Below are 18,353 nucleotides of genomic sequence, written 5' to 3' on the forward strand. Positions count from 1 at the left end.
TGGCACATCTGACTTCCCACCAGTTGTAGGCTGGCGCCATTCATTTCAGTGGGGTCAAAAATCCTGATTAAATGTGCAGGCAGTCGATTTACTTGTCTGTCTTTATTTTACGGCATCTTTATGCTTTTAAATGACTTCTCCAACAAGAAGGTGACGTATAATTTTGGATTCGAATGCTTAATGACATTTAGCCTTAACTAGTTCTGATTATGAAGCGTTTGAGAACAATTCATGGGCCTTTGATAGGATTTTTTTGTCAAAGAGTGGTCCAGATTTAGGAGATCCACCTGGTCACCATTTGCCTGACCAACTTTGTAGGTGGAAATGGGCTGTCTGTCCCACTTTGCAGGTGAACGTGAGAGTGTTAACTGGGCTGTCCCTGTGCATCTGGATCATGAGAGAAATACTGAGAGAAATCAGTGACATGTTCGAATCCTGTACAATTTGATCCAGTTAGATTTGAAGATACGACTTGTTGCTGTGTTACAATGATTTTTGTAATCTTTATTTTGCAGATATGTACATTTGATTGATGCAATCCTCCTTTCTCATCCTGACCCCTTACACCTGGGTGCACTCCCTTATGCTGTTGGGAGGCTAGGGTTAAACTGCTCCATTTATGCCACTATTCCTGTTTACAAGATGGGGCAGATGTTTATGTACGATCTCTATCAGGTAAATTAATTGATAACTATATGTGGTGTCAAATATGTAATGTTGTTTGTACTAATTTCTGTTTAAACATTATAACCTTGGTAGTAGCAGCTAATGGTAATTTAAACAGAGCAGCCAAGGTGCAGCAAAGCTCAGTTTAATGTATTAACGTTTTTGCTTAAATCGTAGATTGATCTAAAATTAATAATATTCTAAGAATGTAAGACTGATTTAACTTAATAGATTACAATGAAGTTCATTAAGATATAATTTCTTACTGTGAAGTTGTAAATTGATTTAATTTCTCGTTACAAGTCTCGGCACAATACTGAAGAGTTCTCCCTGTTTACATTGGATGATGTGGATGCAGCATTTGATAAAATCCAGCAACTGAAATACTCTCAGATTGTCAACTTAAAAGGTGCGAGCTCACAAACTCGGGTAATAACCCTCAAGTTCAACTTGAGCATCGGGCAATTGATCAGTTTATTTTATTAGTGGAATAGGTTTGCATCACTACAATGATGGCCTTTAGATTTATGACCAGCTCATCTCCAACATCTTAAATCTCAGCTGTGTTGTTTGTTGATGTACCGTGTGGAAACAAGGTACCTCACTTGGAAAACTTGCACTGTCATTCTCTTCACAAACTGAATGTTCCACAGAGGTTCACAGCCAATGAGCCAACTCTGAAGTACAATCACTGTTGGTAATAAGGATGTCTTAGTAAATGTGTAGGAAGGATCTGCAGATGCTGGTTTACACCGAAGATAGACACAAAATGCTGGAGTTTCTCAGTGGGTCAGGCAGCATCTCTGGAGCAAAGGAAAAGGTTCTTTAAAACGTATTCCTTTTCTCCAGTGATCTGCCAGACTCACTGAGTTAATCCAATATTTTGTGTCTGTCTTAGTAAGTAGATGTTTTTCCTCCAGATACACAAATGGTGATGACAACTCTATGTTATCAATGCAAAGTGGCTCAAGTGTTTTGGATGTAGAGCATTTGGGTGCCGTGTGTTATGTGGCCAAAACGACTGCAACAAATTACGGGTTGAACATGTTTAAAAATCCAATGAGCAGTTTAGTTGCACTCAATTATTGAACTTTTTAATTTCTTCCTTGTATTTAGGTAAAGGACATGGCCTATCCATAACTCCATTACCTGCAGGTCACATGATTGGAGGAACAATTTGGAAGATTGTGAAAGATGGTGAAGAGGAGATTGTGTATGCAGTTGATTTTAACCATAAGAGAGAAATGTGAGTAATACTTCTAGCATCACATTTACATAATCATGCAACATTTGCCACTTGTCAAATCATCTATACAGCGCTAGTTAATATCTAAAAGTCATCTGAAGAAATTCAGAAGTAGCTGTATGTGAAGCGGAATGCTTTTAATATTAAATGATTCTTGTGCAAGACAAACATCCCATCTGACGCAAATTCAAAGTTTTCAAACTTTGATTTAAATCAGATATGTTGTTAATACTGTGGACTCTCGTATTTAAAGCCCTAATAAGACTAGATTCAGAACTAATTTGTGTGGGCACAGCTTCCAAGTTCATTATCTGTTTTACTTCTTAGCCATCTGAACGGATGTTCACTGGAAATGATTAGTCGGCCATCTTTACTCATCACGGATTCTTTCAATGCCACATATGTTCAACCCCGAAGAAAGCAACGTGATGAACAACTGCTCAGTATGTATTTGTCAACAATGGAAAATCAGGACTAGCGGGATTCTGAATCATTTGGTCCATTATCATTCTCTGTGTGACATCAAAAACCTTTTTTTTGTTTTTAACTAAAATTGTGGATTTTGCAATGTATGCCAGCCAAACTAGATCTCTTTATTGGTTCAAATAAACTGAGTGTTAATTGCTTCAAATTGTGATTATGGTAACCCGTACTTTCTTTGTTTGCTGGCTGTTATTCTAACCAAGTAGTTGTGCAAGATCTGTTTTGAAGGCAATAGAGATATTGGCACACAAAGTTATCAAGGAATAGAGAGATTTGTTTTGTATTAGACAAAATTCTAGTTGTTCTTGTCTTCATTGATGTTTTGGCTCTCTTCAAAGTTGCCTGTTTGGCTCATTAATATTATTCTTTTATTCTAATTGAAATCCATACCTAGATTTTATTTTACCATGGCTTCTGTTTTTCCTGGCGCCATCATATTTGACTTTATACTTTATAGTAATGGGAGACAGCATGACTAGATTTTAACTACTTTAATATTGTTAAAGTATAGTAAAACCCTGATAATCCAACACTCAGGATTCTGTTAGTGCTAACATATCTGGTCTATTGAATTTTGCTCCTGTTAAAACCCCAATCCCACTTGTATTTCATAATTGTTGCATGCTGTACAGGACTGTAGTAGATTTTTTTAATTGAACCTGGTGAGTTTCAACTGTAGGCATAAAGTTGAGCTAGAGCGAGTTCAAAGGGAGCAAGAAATTGAACCTTTTGTTTAAGAAAGAACTGCAGATGCTGGTAAAATCGAAAGTAGACAAAGCTGGAGAAACTCAGCGGGTGAGGCAGCATCTATGGAGCAAAGGAATAGGCGGCGTTTCAGGTCGAGACTTTTTAATTTCTCATTAAATTGGTGGCAGAGAAGAAATAAATAAAGTGTCATCAGTAAAAGAAGGGAAAATGACAAATAGAGTGAAAGTATAACAACATTCTGTGGATTCCTTGAGGAACAAATGCTGAGTTCTTGATCCTCAGTAGAATTGTAGACAATTAAGAACATGCATGTAAGAAATATAGAACCTTGTATTTCTGAAAGTTGTTTATTTTTGCTGCATTAGCATATAACCATATAACATTATATAGCATTGTCAAAGATTATTTCCATGCCAATGGCCTTGCTTTGCAGCCAATGTCCTGGAGACTTTACGTGGAGATGGCAATGTGCTCATAGCTCTGGATACTGCTGGCAGAGTTCTGGAACTAGCTCAGCTTTTGGATCAAATCTGGAGGACAAAAGATGCTGGGCTGAGCGTCTACTCTCTTGCTTTACTCAATAACGTTAGCTACAATGTGGTGGAGTTTTCCAAATCGCAGGTTAGTCTGAACGTTTTCACTCCATACTTTTGTTGTTATTATAGATTACATATTTAAAATTGATTTATTAAATTAGAGTTCAGCTTCTGTTTCTTTTTCTTTAAATGTCAGGCATAATTACCTAAAAAATAACGTTATTTTCAGAAAGAGATTGACTTTAGGCCATTGAAATGCTTTCTATAAAACTCTATTTCCTTTTTTACTTTTATCTCGTACAGAATCCTAAGTGAGAGAATTCTTGCACCATAAGTCTCAGACAAATTCTGTGTTAGAGTTAAGGGAAAGGCAGGCAAAGTTAGTGTGAAGGGCAAGAACGACGCAGGTATAGGCAGCTGGGATCAAGTGTCTTATCAGTAATCAGTAATCTTATTTTGAAAGAAATGTGACTGTTGTCAGCCATCGATATGACAAGGCTCTTTTGTGGAATATTCAGGTGTGTTTGTAAGTGTATTATAATTGAGGTGTCAATGTGGCTTCAATAGCTTTTTTTACAAGATGTAACTTATGCGGTTAGAAACCTTCGCCGTAGAATATGTTAAGCTGCCAGTAGGATGCAATTATAAAATATTGTCTTAATTATTTCATCAATTTTAGGTAGAATGGATGAGTGACAAGTTAATGAGATGCTTTGAAGACAAACGAAACAATCCCTTTCAATTCCGTCACCTTTCATTGTGCCACAGCCTCTCGGATTTGGCACGGGTGCCTAGTCCAAAGGTGGTGCTTGCTAGTCAGTCCGATATGGAATGTGGATTTTCACGTGACCTATTCATACAGTGGTGTCAGGACCCAAAGAATTCTGTAATTCTCACATACAGAACAACCCCAGGTACACTGGCCAGATATCTGATAGACAATCCACTCACCAAGAAAATGGAAATAGAGGTAAGAGTTTAAAAAAAAAAAGCCTGTAGATTGCAATTAAAGTTGTTATTCTTTAGGTTTATCAAAGATTCTGAATTACAATGTAACCACTGTAAATGAAAGCAGGCAGTTTCAGTTGCTGAAGATATAGTTTCAAATACTTTGTGTGATACAAATCATACAATGCATGGGTGCAATCAGGCCGTACACAAGTACAACAATGAATGAATGAATGAATGAACAAATTAATAAGTTTGTTGGCCAAGTATGTACACATACAAGGAATCTGCCTTGGTGCTCGGCTCGCAAGCAACAACACTACATACAGTAAACAATTAAGAACAAAACATTAAAAATAAAACATTATAGTTTAAACGTGTGAATGAAATAAAATACCAGAGCAAAAGGAGGCTACAGACTTTTGGTTATTGAGTAGAGCTACTACTCGTGGAAAAAATGTAGTCCAAAGAAAAAAGTACCAGAGAGCAGACTATAGTGGTACAGCATTAAAGCATTACAGTTACAGGGAAAGTATAGATATAAAAAAAGTTCAAGGGCTGCAATGAGTTAGTTTGAGAGATTAGAACCAATCCTTAGTTTATGAGAGGACCAGACAGTCTAATGACAGCAGACAAGAACCTGTTGCTGAATCTAGTTGTACACACTTTCATGCGTATGAATCATCTGGCTGACGGGAGAGGGAGTATCTAGGATGTAAATAGTCCTTGATTATGTTGGCTGCTTTCTGAGGCATTGTTAAGTGTAGATGGAGTTGATGTGGGTGTGTTGGTGGGAGGGGGGGGGGGGGTAGTTGGGGTTGTAGCTGGTTTGTATAATGGATCAGGCTACAGCCACAGTCATCTACAATTTCTTGCGTCTTGAGCAGAGTTGGTGCCAAACCAATCTATGATGCATCATGATACTTTTTTTTTGGTGCATATTTAGAAGTTCATAAGAATCATGCTGAATCATGGAGACATGCTGAACTTCCTTAAACTTCTGAGGAAGTAGAGGCATTGGTGTGCTTTTGTCACTGTAGTTTCAATGTGATCGGTCTAGGACAAATCTTTGATGCTATTTACACCTGGAATCTTGAAGCTCTCAACCATTTTAACTTCAGCAGGTTTGCTATATTTAAGAAGGAGTTAGATGTGGTCCTTGTGGCTAAGGGGATCAGGGGGTATGGAGAGAAGGCAGGTATGGGATAATGAGTTGGATGATCAGCCATGATCATATTGAATGGCGGTGCAGGCTCGAAGGGCCGAATGGCCTACTCCTGCACCTAATTTCTATGTTTCTATGCTGAATGAGTTTCCTGAAGTCAATAACTAACTTGTTTGTCTTGCTGACATTGAGGGAGAGGTTGTTGTCTTGACACCATGTTATTAAGCTCTCCATCTCCTTCCTGTATTCCGTCTCACTATTGTTTGAGATCCAGCCAACCACATTGGTATTATCTGCAAATTAGTAAATTGAGTTACAGCAGAATTTGGCCACAGTCATGAGCGCATAGGAAAATAATAATATAGTTACAGTAATATAATAATTGTTCAATCAAATTTGAAGAATTAATTTTCCTTTCACTTGCAAGGGTCACCTGTTTCTGTGTTATTCTACTCTATGACTATCATAATAGACACAATGCTGGAGTAACTCAGCGGGACAGGCAGCATCTCTGGAGAGAAGGAATCTGTGACATTTCGGTTTGAGACCCTTCGTCAGACTGACTATCATAATGTTTTGTTAATAGATTAGGCGTCGTGTAAAATTGGAAGGGAAAGATTTAGAAGAATATCTGGAAAAGGAAAGGCTCAAGAAAGAGGCGGCTAAAAAGCAGGAACAAGAAAAAGAGTAAGTAGCTCAAGATCGTAAGTCATGGGAGCAGAATTGGGCCATTCGGCCCATCGGGTCTGCTCTGCCATTCGATCATGGCCGATCTATTTTTCACTTTCATTCTCCTGCCTTTCACACGCTTACTAATTAAGGTCCTATCAATCTTCACTTTAAAAATACATCATGACTTGACCTCCACAGTTGTCTGGTAATGAATTCCACAGATTTACCACACTTTAGCTAAATACATTCCCCTCTATTCTAATCTCCATTCTAAACTTACAAGCTTTTATTCTGAGACTCCCACTGCTGCAAACATCCTCTCCACATCCATTCTCTAGGCCTTTCATAATTCGGTAGGTTTCAATGAGATCCCCTCTCATCAGTCTAAATTCGAGTGAGTAAAGGCCTGGAGCCATCAAACGCTCCTCATATGTTAACCCAATCATCTTCTGTATCATTCTCGTAAACCACCTCTGGGCACTCGCCAATGCCAGCACTTCTTCCACAGAACTACTCACAATATTCCAAATGTTTTTTTATCTTCTTTTGCACATTTTGATTGTAGAGTCCTGAAGGCAGTAGCCTGCTAAGTTGGAAGAAAATGTGTTGTTCATGGAGCTTAGATTGAACTTTACTGGAACAGCAAAGGAGAGCAATATAGAGTGAAAGAGGAAAGATTAACGTAACATACAACTGGAAACTCCGAGCCACCCTTGCAAGGGGCTCCAAGAGTCCAGAAGTAAAGAAAACTGACAGACTTGGCCTGCAGAATCTGTCAGTACCTTTGGGTCTTCCGCATTTGAAAATGCAAATGGGATCCTTGAACATTCAGAGTCTAGATGGAATTCTTAAAATGTTAATGAATCATCAAAATTCCAATGTGTCAATGTAATATTATTTAAACTTATATTTGTTACATTATTAATGTTGTTCGAAACAAAAATGTAGAGTCTGATTTTATTTTTCTTCCAGGCGAGATGTTGACTCCAGTGACGAGAGTGATGTTGAGGAAGACTTGGATCAGCCGCTTGCCGGAAAAGCCAAACATGATCTCATGATGAAAAGTGAGAGTAGTCGCAAGGGAAGCTTCTTCAAACAAGCTAAAAAATCTTATCCCATGTTCCCAGCCACAGAGGAGAGAGTGAAGTGGGATGAATATGGAGAAATAATAAGGTATATCCTGTTGTCCTCCACTCCGGTGTGGCGCGGCTCTGGCCAGCAGCGCCTCTGCAGCCTGTCCGCCTGTGTTTTTATGTAGTTTTTCCATTTTATGTTGGGGTTGTGGTGGGGGGGTGAAACTTTTTGAATCTTCCCTGCATTTACTTTTTTTAAGTGTTCCAGTCGTTGATACGTGGGAGCGGCCTCCAAACAGGAAGAAGCCGGGGACTCTGGTGCCGACTCACCGTTGCACTCGCATGGCCGATACCGGACGGGTGGAGCGGTGGAGGAGCGCTGCCGCTGCTGCTGCTACTGCTGCTGCTGCCGATGCCGTTGCTACTGCTGATGCGAAGGCTGCTACTGCGGGTCTGCGGACGGCGGCACCCGGGAGCCCACGGATCTTAGGGAGACCGCTTTTTGCAACGGCGACTGAGTTGCGGGGGTCGAAGAGCTCCTGGAGCGGGGCCTGACAAAAAAATGACTTTGCGAGCACACACCGGGGGCTACAAAACTTGCACCACCCGGCGTGGCTTTTTCCCTAGTGCAGTATGACTTTGACTCTGACATTTGCAGTGGAAACAGTGCTTCCATCCACTGCCTATGTCCTATTTGTGTGTAATTATGGCTGCACAATAGGGGTTGACTCTTTGACTAAACTGTGATAAATGCTTCCACCAAAAGATTCCTGTTGCCATTTACTTTTTTAAGTGTTCCAATCATAGTGGGAGATTAATCTTTGGTTTGCACTTCATATATGACTGTGAAAGCGATGGATGTTTAAGGAGTTGTGATACATACATATACAATCTTATGTGTTTTATGTGGTGAAAAAAAATGCTTTCCTACAAACTTGTCTGGTTCCCTAGTGCAGTTCCTTTGCAAACAGTGCTTTCCACTGCCTATGCCTATTTAGCACAATGTCTTTTTAAACTATTAAAATGCTGCAAAAAGCATGTTAGTTTCTTCAGTATAGTCATATAAAGTTAGTATTTCACTTTGCTAGCAGACCCTCACTATGTCTGTTTCATGTCTTTATTCTTTGGAGCGCAGAAGGTTAAGGGGGGACTTGTAGAGGTCTTTAAAATTATGAGAGGGATAGAGAGAGTTGACGTGGATAAGTTTTTTCCATTGAGAGTAGAGAAGATTCAAACAAGAGGACATGATTTGAGAATTAAGGGACAAAAGTTTAGGGGTAACATGAGGGGGAACTTCTTTACTCAGAGAATGGTAGCTGTGTGGAATGAGCTTCCAGTGGAAGTGGTGGAGGCAGGTTCTATTTTAGCATTTAAAAATAAAGTCAATTATTTGTGTCCACTAGAGTGCCAACCTGTGAGGCACTCTTAAGAGAGCTGATGTTTAGTTTTATGTGTCGCCTGGACAAGTCAGAGAACCACATAATTGAAGCCTTAGTCAGCCCTCTGAAAAGCTGCTATAGATTCACTTCTAGGCTAAGATGGCATTGGTGCAATAGCTTATATATATTTTAGGCTAATATGCAATTTCTTAATGTATCTTTGTAATTCTTTGTACTGTTTGATGTGTATATGGACCTGTGTCTGAAATAAAGCTTTAATAATAATAATAATAATAATAATAATAAATTGGATAGGTATATGGACGGGAAAGGAATGGAGGGTTATGGTCCGAGTGCAGGTAGATGGGACTAGGTGAGAGTAAGTGTTTGGCACGGACTAGATGGCCTGTTTCCGTGCTGTAATTGTTATATGGTTTACAATGCAGCACATTACTAATTTGTTCCTTATAGCATCTTTCATGCAGGTTTAAGTTTAGAGATGTTTTGAATGATAATTTTTGATCTATTGAATCATGGATTTGGTTTTGGTTTATTATTGTCACACGTCCTGAGATATAGTGGAAAATCTTGTTTTGCATCAGCATTCTAACATAAATTTGTGCATCTGGTAGAGCAGAAGTGAAAATAAACAGAGTGCATGCAGAATATAATTACAGCTAAGGCGACAATGCAGACTAAAAACATGCAAGGGCTGCTATGAGGCAGGTGGAAGGGTTGGGAAATTCATCCTCTGCATCTGAGAGGTCCATTAAAGAGTCTGTTAACAGTGGGAAACCAGCTGTTCTTCAACCCGGAGTTACACGATTTAGATTCAGAAACAGCTTTATTCCAGGAGCTATAGCGGCTCTGAACCGGCCCTGCTGAGTGCCCCCCCCCCCCCCCCCCCCCCCGGATTGTCTCCCTCGGATGGTCACGACACACAGCTTATTTATTTATTTTACTTTTCTTTTTCATCGGTTGGAGCTGCATACTAAATCTCGTTGCACTGACGTGCAATGACAATAAAATATATTATTATTATTATTATTAAAGTTTTTATATTGGGAAAGGGGAGAAGAAAGAATGAATGTCATGTGAGTGGTTGATTATGCTGGCTGGTTTTCCAAAGCAGCGTGGTATGGATGGAATTGATGGGGGAGGCTGGTTTGTATGATGGGCAGTGCTGCAACTTTGCAATTTCCTGCCAGATCTTCTGGACTTGAGCATTTTAAGTTTAAGAAAAGATCAGCAGTCACATTGTTAATCATTTAGTGTAATTATGTCAATATATACTTTTAAAAAATGTGCATAGTAATTTTAGTCCTACATTTCATTGCCATTTATTACTGAAACAGTATAGAGACTTTTTTGTTCCCAGATCACCATCATCATTGAGGTTGGGATAGGTGAAGCTTGACATAGTCAGCCCATGCCTTGACTGAAATCTTGCATATCCCTTCCACTATTTGCACTTGGCCTTTGCATGCACTTTTACAATTTCCTTCCATTCCCTGCATATTCCTGTGCCTATCTAAACACCTCTTAAATGCCACTAAGGTACACAAAACTTAAAATGCCACTGTTGTTTCTGTCTCCACCACCAATCTTTATCAGAGATTTTCACTTTATTTTACCCAATTACATTCGCGCTCTCTCACTTTCTCACGCTGCACTCATCCTCCGTTTAGGTTTCTCGTCCATGAGACCAATCTCATATTTTGTTGATGTGACTCTAACAAACCTGACCAATTTACTGGCTATCCTAATTTGCATGCTGCATGACATTGTAAATCATTCTCTCTCATCTGACACTCTCTCTCCTTCAAAGCTGCTATTCCAACCTTTCTCAGAATTCCATACGATCTTATACTTTGAGATCATCATCCTCGTCTCCTGACTCTCTTTCCTCTCTGTGTTTGTTTCCATTCTTGCACCCACACCAGCCTTTTAATTATCTTGCCTATCATTTTCTTTGTCTGAGTGCATTTTTACTGGATTCCACTTCTATGAAATGCCTTTTAATGTATTTTTTTCTCAATTGGTGTCATTAAATACAAATTCTGATAATGTTTCTCAGTAAAAGCTTTACAAAAAGGAGGAGGAAAATCTTTTCAGGCAACCTGTCATTATTCTTACCTCCTCCTCAGTGCACCTAGTGACCTTTTATTCGTGATCCATTAAATCCCTGTCCGTAGTTGCATAATTTCTGGTATTCTCATTGATCTAAACAAGTGCTGATATCATCCAAGATTATTGATTGTTTTAGCCTGCTGGAGTTTCATTTGGAACAGCCATGTTCCTCAATGCCTGTAGGCTTTTAACTTATCTTCAACTTGAGTCATCCTTTCATTTTGAACCTTTTTTTTAAATCATTCAATTTGATATCTATGCAGATGAGAAATTCAACAGTGAGCTTCTTTGCTCTGTGCTTCCTGATTTGTGTTTATTACTGTTTTTTTTTTTTAAAATATAGAGCTGAAGATTTTTTAGTTCCAGAGCTTCAGGCCACAGAAGAAGAAAAGAGCAAACTTGATGCTGGTCTGAGTAATGGAGATGAACCTATGGATCAGGATCTATCTGATGTTCCAACCAAGTGCATTGCTGCAACAGAAACCATAGATATCAGGTTAGTGAAACCCTAATATTTGAAAGTAAAATGATTTGTACAGAGAAAATCTGCTTATTTATCTTCTAAAGTGATATGTATCTTCATCAAATAATTTGCCTTTCTCAAACAGAGCAAGAGTGACATATATTGATTATGAGGGGCGTTCAGATGGTGACTCTATCAAAAAAATCATTAATCAGATGAAACCCCGTCAGTTAATTATTGTTCACGGACCTCCAGAGTCCAGCCAAGATCTTGCTGAATCCTGCAAAATATTTGGTGGAAAGGACATAAAACTTTACACACCAAAGCTTCAAGAAACAATAGATGCTACAAGCGAAACTCATATTTACCAGGTAATGCAGCTTGAAGGTTAATATATTTGATGGATATTAATTGCTGTACGTAGGCTTTTTGCTTCAATTTTGTAGGCTGAATAATAATTTCCAGGATAGCAGATGGTCCTACCTTTGTAATCTAGGAAAAATGACTCCATTATTGAAGTTGTGATTTGTCACAAAGGAAATAGTTTCCCTCGAACAAATATATTGAAGTGTATTTCAAAGGTGATTGTATTTTATATTTTTGGGCAGGTAGTTTGTAGGTATCATTTCCACTAGGAATTACTATAAATGTGCAGCTTGAAACAACAACTTGTCAGTCCAGAAAGAATTAGATTTATGAATTTAACATCCTCAAGTTGGACCTTCAAGTCTTACATATGCAAAGCCTAAATTTGATGCTTTCCGAAGCAAATTAGAGTTGACAAAATATTACGTTGCCTACTCGGCAACTGAGAAAATAATAAATTTTACTGTGAAGGAAATGATAACATTAGCTGAAAGTATAAATGGGAGGAGAAAAGTACTGACTAATTTGTAAGAGATCTATTATAAACATTTAAATAAAACTGTGCATTGGAAAAAAGCATTCAACGGTACATTTAGATAAATATTCTAAATTGATACTAATAAACAACTTTAAAAAATCTACATAAACCTATTGAATTTGATTATAGTTCATAAATCACTGAATACATATTTAATAGCATTTAAATTAGAAGCACATTATAATCTGAACTCCGTTTTCCAGTCTACCCACAGTAACCTATCACCCCCATGTTATTAAATAATCTATCAACATTGGCCTTAAAAAAATATTTAAAGACTTTGTTTCCACTGTCCTTTTAAGGGTGAGAGATCCAGACTTCAGACTCCCCCAGGGAGAAAAACATTTCATCTCTATCTTAAACCGTATAATTTAAAGTGACCTCTAATATTTATTTTATACCACTGATATTATATTTTAAAATATATTAATATATATGGGATGGATGTAAATTAACTGCTTGTTAAATTGCTTTAGTTGCCTTTGTGTAATTAGGGCTGTTGGCTCTTCGTATTCCATGATTTTCTAAAATGTGCATATTTTATTCTCACAGGTTAGACTAAAGGATTCTTTGGTCAGTTCCCTTCAGTTCTGTAAAGCAAAGGATGCAGAATTGGCCTGGATAGATGGTATTTTGGACATGCGGGTGTCAAAAGTAGATACTGGGGTCATTCTTGAAGAGGGGGAGTTAAGAGATGATGAAGAAGGAGAAATGCAGGTGGATGCTCCTACATCTACACACAGCTCGGATCAAGTTGCAGCTCAACAAAAGGCTTTGAAGAACCTATTTGATGATGATGATAAAGAGAACAATGAAGATCTTGATGTAATTCCCACTTTGGAACCATTGTCACCAAATGAGGTAACAACATCTAAATACCAGTCATTCATAGTTGCAAACTTGCATTTTCTTACAAGGCATACATTATCAAGCTTGATTTAAGTTTTGAAATGAAAAAAAATATTGGTTTTATAATAATGTTCTTTATGTTAAAACTGAATGTTTTAAAGATTATTTTATATTTCCATTTAACACAAATGTATTATTTTAGTATACATGGTGTCTTATTCTGAATCATAATAAGATATTTTCTCGCTTTGTGTTGCATAAATTGTAAAAGGTATACAATAGTCACATTATTAAGAAACCTTAAGATACAGAAAATCACATTATAAAAACAATTGTGTCAATGGGGAAAGAGTTAAACCCCTGTCTCACGGTGAGAGTCCACCCACGAGTGATCCCGAGTTTAAAACAAATCAAACTCGTGGTAATCACGTAGAATTAAGGTAGCGGGAACGTCGGAACTCGTCACGCTAACGACAGGTGCTCGGGAAACTTGTTAACTCGTGAAAATCTTTCAACATGATGTCAAATTTACACTTGAAGTAAAAATTGAAAACTTTTAAACTCGTTGTAAGAACGTAGTAGCCCGTGAGTTTACCCTAGTGACTCGTGAGTCTACCGTGGATACTCTTTAACTCAGCGGGACAGGCAGCATCTCTGGAGAGAAGGAATGGGTGATGGGATGATGTTTCCAAAATTCTGCTGCATCTTTGTGTTACTCCAGTACTGTGTGTTCACTTTTTGTCAACCAGCATCTGCCCTTTCTTGTGTATGACTTTATTTGTGTCGGTGGCAGTTGATTGTCGCTCCCTTCAGTTTCCCAGGGGGTCGGGGACGGGACTGGAGTTGGGGGGGGGGGGAGGGGGGGGGGGGGGGCGGACAGCTCCACCCACTGTCCATGTCTCAAGTCTCCGCCTGCTCCTCATCCGCTGGCACGGCCGGCCGCCTTACACATGCGCACAACCACGGCCAGCACCAAAGATCTTGCCACAGAAGGTAGTTGAGGCCAGTTCATTGGCTATATTTAAGAGGGAGTTAGATGTGGCCCTTGTGGCTAAAGGGATCAGGGGGTATGGAGAGAAGGCAGGTACGGGATACTGAGTTGGATGATCAGCCATGATCATATTGAATGGCGGTGCAGGCTCGAAGGGCCGAATGGCCTACTCCTGCACCTATTTTCTATGTTTCTATAGCGAGGTTCTTTGATCAGCACATCATCGGCTGTGGTTGTGCACATGTGCCACCCTGCAACTGGTCGACGTCGGCCACTTTCTCCCTCCCTTTTGCATGGTGGGAGATCTGGCTGCCATTGCTGTCCACTCGCCGCGACCGCTGAAAATCAACGCAGACTCACTCGCTGGAGCTGGAGTAACTCCCTGGAGTATCTCTTGCTTCTTGGTATCCTGGCCCTCCAAAAATATTCTAAATGGAATTTAAACAGAATTTAAACACCACCACGAAACTGGTAGAGCAGAAGAGCTACCTTAAATTTAATTGCTTCTGGGTGGGTACCTATAGTAGGTTGAAGACTATTCCAAGCTTTAATTGTGCGGTGGATCTTCATGGAGCTGCCAGCATATCTGGATAGAGGAAATTGGGTGACGTTTCGGGTAGAGACCCGTCTTTAGATTTCCTCTGGTTTTAGTGTTTTAAACGTACAGCGTGGAAACAGGCCCTTCGGCCCACGCCAATCACTGATCACCCGTACACTAGTTCTATCCCACACATTAGCGACGTAAGTCAAGAGTCAAGATTGTTTTATTCTCTCGTGTCCCTTACTTGCAGCACCACAACAGAATATGTAAACATAGTACTCTGTAAACAATGTTATCAACGAGAAAACAAAACAGTGTATATTTATATATGAATATATAACCACACACACACACACACACACACACACACACACACACACACACACACACACACACACACACACACACACACACAATTTCCCTCCTTGGATAAATAAAGTTTTATCGTATAGTATCGCGTGCGTAGGTAAGAACTGCAGATGCTGGGTTAAACTGAATATAGACACAAAAAGCTGGAGTGACTCAACAGGTCAGACAGAATCTCTGGACAAAAGGAAAATATTACGTTTTGGGTTGGGTCTGAAAAAGGTTCTTGCACACCTTTGGAATGTGGAAGGAAACAAGAGCACCCGGAGAAAACCCATGCGATCAAAGGGAAAAGGAGCAAACTCCATTCAGACAGCACCCTTATTCAGGATCACTTCCGGGTCTCTGGCAATTTTAGGCAGCAACTTTATGGCCGATGTACTGCCCCATAGACTTGAACTGAATTAAAACATACAGTAGCTGTAAAGGGGGACATAGTGTCACTTAGAGATTTAAGACTGAAAATGGAAAGTTTCTTTTTTTTTAGTAACCAAAGTTATCAACGTATAATTGTTTTGTGTGTTGGAAAATAAAATATAGTGGCACAGCTGGTGGACTTGCTGCCTCACACATCAGGGATCTGTGTTCGATCCTGTCCTCAGCCACGGTCTGTGTTGAATTTGAACATTCTCCCTCAAGCATGTAGGTTTCCTCCCACATCCCAAAGATGCATTGGCTCTGTAGCTTAACATGTCTCTGTAAAATTGCCCTAATGTGTAGGGAGTGGGTGAGGAAAGTGGGATAACAGAACTTGTGTGAATGGGGAGACAAAAATGCTGGAGAAACTCAGCGGGTGAGGCAGCATCTATGGAGCGAAGGAATTAGGTGACGTTTTGAGTCGAGACCTTATTCAAACTGATGTGAGGGTGCAGGGGGTGGGAAGAAGAAAGGAAGAGGCGGAGACAGTGGGCTGAAGGAGAGCTGGGAAGCGGAGGGAGAAAGCAGGGACTACCTGAAATTGGAGATCAATGTTCATACCGCTGGGGTGTAAACTGCACAAGCAAAATATGAGGTGCTGTTCCTCCAATTTACGGTGGGCCTCACTCTGGCCATGGAGGAGGCCCAGGACAAAAAGGCTGATTCGGAATGGGAGGGAGAGTTGAAGTGCTGAGCCACCGGGAGATCAGGTTGGTTATTGCGAACGGAGCGGAGGTATTGGGCAAAGCGATCGCCAAGCCTGCGCTTGGTCTCACCAATGTAGAGCAGCTGACACCTAGAGCAGCGGATGCAATAGATGAGGTTGGAGGAGATGCAGGTGAACCTCTGCCGCACCTGGAAAGACGGCTTGGGTCCTTGAATGGAGTCAAGGGGGGAGGTAATGCGACAAGTGTAGCATTACCTGCAGTTGCAAGGGAAAGTGCCAGGAGAGGGGGTGGTTTGGGTGGGAAGGGACGAAATGACCAGGGAGTTGCGGAAGAAGCGGTCTCTGCGGAAAGCCGACGGGAGGAGATGGGAAGATGTGGCCAGTGATGGGATCCCGTTGGTAGACAAAGCTGGAGAAAATCAGCGGGTGAGGGCAGCATCTATGGAGCGAAGGAATAGGCGACGTTTCGGGTCGAGACCCTTCTTCAGACTGATGTCGGGGGCGGGGGGGGGGGGGGGGGGGGGTCGGTAAAAGAAAGTGAGGGGCGGAGACAGTAGGCTGTGGGAGAGCTGGGAAGAGGAGGGGAAGGAGGGAGAAAGCAAGGACTACCTGACATTGGAGAGGTCAATGTTCATACTGCTGGGGTGTAAACTACCCAAGCAATATATGAGGTGCTGTTTCCTCCAATTTGCGGTGGGCCTCACTCTGGCCATGGAGGAGGCCCAGGACAGAAATGTTGGATTCGGAATGGGAGGGGGAGTTGAAGTGCTGAGCCACCGGGAGATCAGGTTGGTTATTGCGAACTGAGTGTAGGTGTTGTGTGAAGTGATCGCCAAGCCTGCACTTGGTCTCACTGAGGTCGATCATACGCTGAATAATCCAACCAGAATTTTGTTTGGAAGTGGAAAGAAATAATAGAAATTGCATTCATTGCAACGTGTAAAAGGAGATGAGATACTATATTGTTATTTTGCAGCATGTCATTGTGGTATATATCATGTCTTGATTGGTGAATATGTTTAGTTTGTGACTTTATTTGAAGCAGAAATAATGTGAATGCTTCATTGACCATAATTCCGACTGGTAACTACGCACTTGGTCCGAGCACATTATCGCACACGTCATGCAAGCCGTCTTAAATGACCACCTAAACTGTCATTTGGCAACCTAAAATGCTGCCGAGGTTGCCCAGCTGGCAACAGTTAAGCGAGAACCCTGCCGTGAGACAATAAGAATTGCCAACCCTTAATAACAAAGATGTTTTGGCTGCAAGGTTTTCAAAAATGAAGATCTTTTCAACAGCACTAGGTTTATTGTCAATGCAAGCTAATAATACTAACGATTCTTTGTTACATTGTTCACCAGAGTATAGTTGCACTGGTGTCAATAGAAATGATTACCAGTCAATTTCAATGGCCACCCTTGATTAGCAGCAGCTGTCCAGTTAAGAGACAATGGTGTCCGATTACTGCACGAACATTACACCGAAACAAGGTTTTTGTCCCCTATACTGTTTAAATCCAAGACCATTCATTTTTCTGCTCATTAATTTCCGAAGTAACCTTTAAGTGGTTTTCTAGTTCCCATTAAAATTGCGTTACAATCAATTCAGTACGAGTAATGCAAATAACTTCCCCTAATGCATCTCTTGCATTGTATTCAATATAATATAATATATTGTATAACAGAACTACCTGCCCCTATTAAAAATATTTTTTTGTACTTTAATTGAACTAGGAACTGATAACATTGGGAATTGAATGTATAGTTAAACAACCTAAAGTGGGGGGAAATGTCTGATTAGCAGTGGACTTCAATTGCCTTGCTTGATTAAAACAAAACTGACTTTTTAAAACGTAAAGCTAAGATTCAAGGCTTGTGTGGTTAGAAATTGATCCTCAGTAATGGTGCCAAGCACATTATAAAACAGCAACACATTGATTCTGTCTCCAAAACTTAATTTCATTAACTTTAAGAAAGTAAATTTGAAAGGCAGGATACATCACGCTGTTACTAAAGTGACAGACAGTTATTTTTCAAAGACTTTGATGTCAAAAAAAGCTTAACTTGTTTATTTCCTCTTGAGCGTGTAATTAAGTTGAGCGATTGGGCACAATGGATCAAAGCTTGGAGATAGAATCTGTAAAAT

At 40.0% G+C, this 18,353-nt stretch overlaps 1 protein-coding gene across 1 annotated transcript in view; it reads left to right on the top strand.

Annotated features, from left to right (window-relative positions):
* cpsf2 (cleavage and polyadenylation specific factor 2) overlaps positions 1 to 18,353 on the top strand; it is a 32,083-nt gene that overhangs the window by 5,451 nt on the left and 8,279 nt on the right. Inside the window, exons 3-13 of the mRNA XM_055640061.1 lie at positions 516 to 675; positions 970 to 1,075; positions 1,783 to 1,912; positions 2,240 to 2,355; positions 3,537 to 3,724; positions 4,319 to 4,609; positions 6,339 to 6,439; positions 7,397 to 7,597; positions 11,350 to 11,502; positions 11,615 to 11,840; positions 12,926 to 13,234. Of these exons, the coding sequence (XP_055496036.1) occupies positions 516 to 675; positions 970 to 1,075; positions 1,783 to 1,912; positions 2,240 to 2,355; positions 3,537 to 3,724; positions 4,319 to 4,609; positions 6,339 to 6,439; positions 7,397 to 7,597; positions 11,350 to 11,502; positions 11,615 to 11,840; positions 12,926 to 13,234 (1,981 nt within the window). The remainder of the gene's footprint in view (positions 1 to 515; positions 676 to 969; positions 1,076 to 1,782; positions 1,913 to 2,239; positions 2,356 to 3,536; positions 3,725 to 4,318; positions 4,610 to 6,338; positions 6,440 to 7,396; positions 7,598 to 11,349; positions 11,503 to 11,614; positions 11,841 to 12,925; positions 13,235 to 18,353) is intronic.

Source organism: Leucoraja erinacea, chromosome 9 (genome assembly GCF_028641065.1).
Source record: "Leucoraja erinacea ecotype New England chromosome 9, Leri_hhj_1, whole genome shotgun sequence".
Taxonomy (NCBI): domain Eukaryota; kingdom Metazoa; phylum Chordata; class Chondrichthyes; order Rajiformes; family Rajidae; genus Leucoraja; species Leucoraja erinaceus.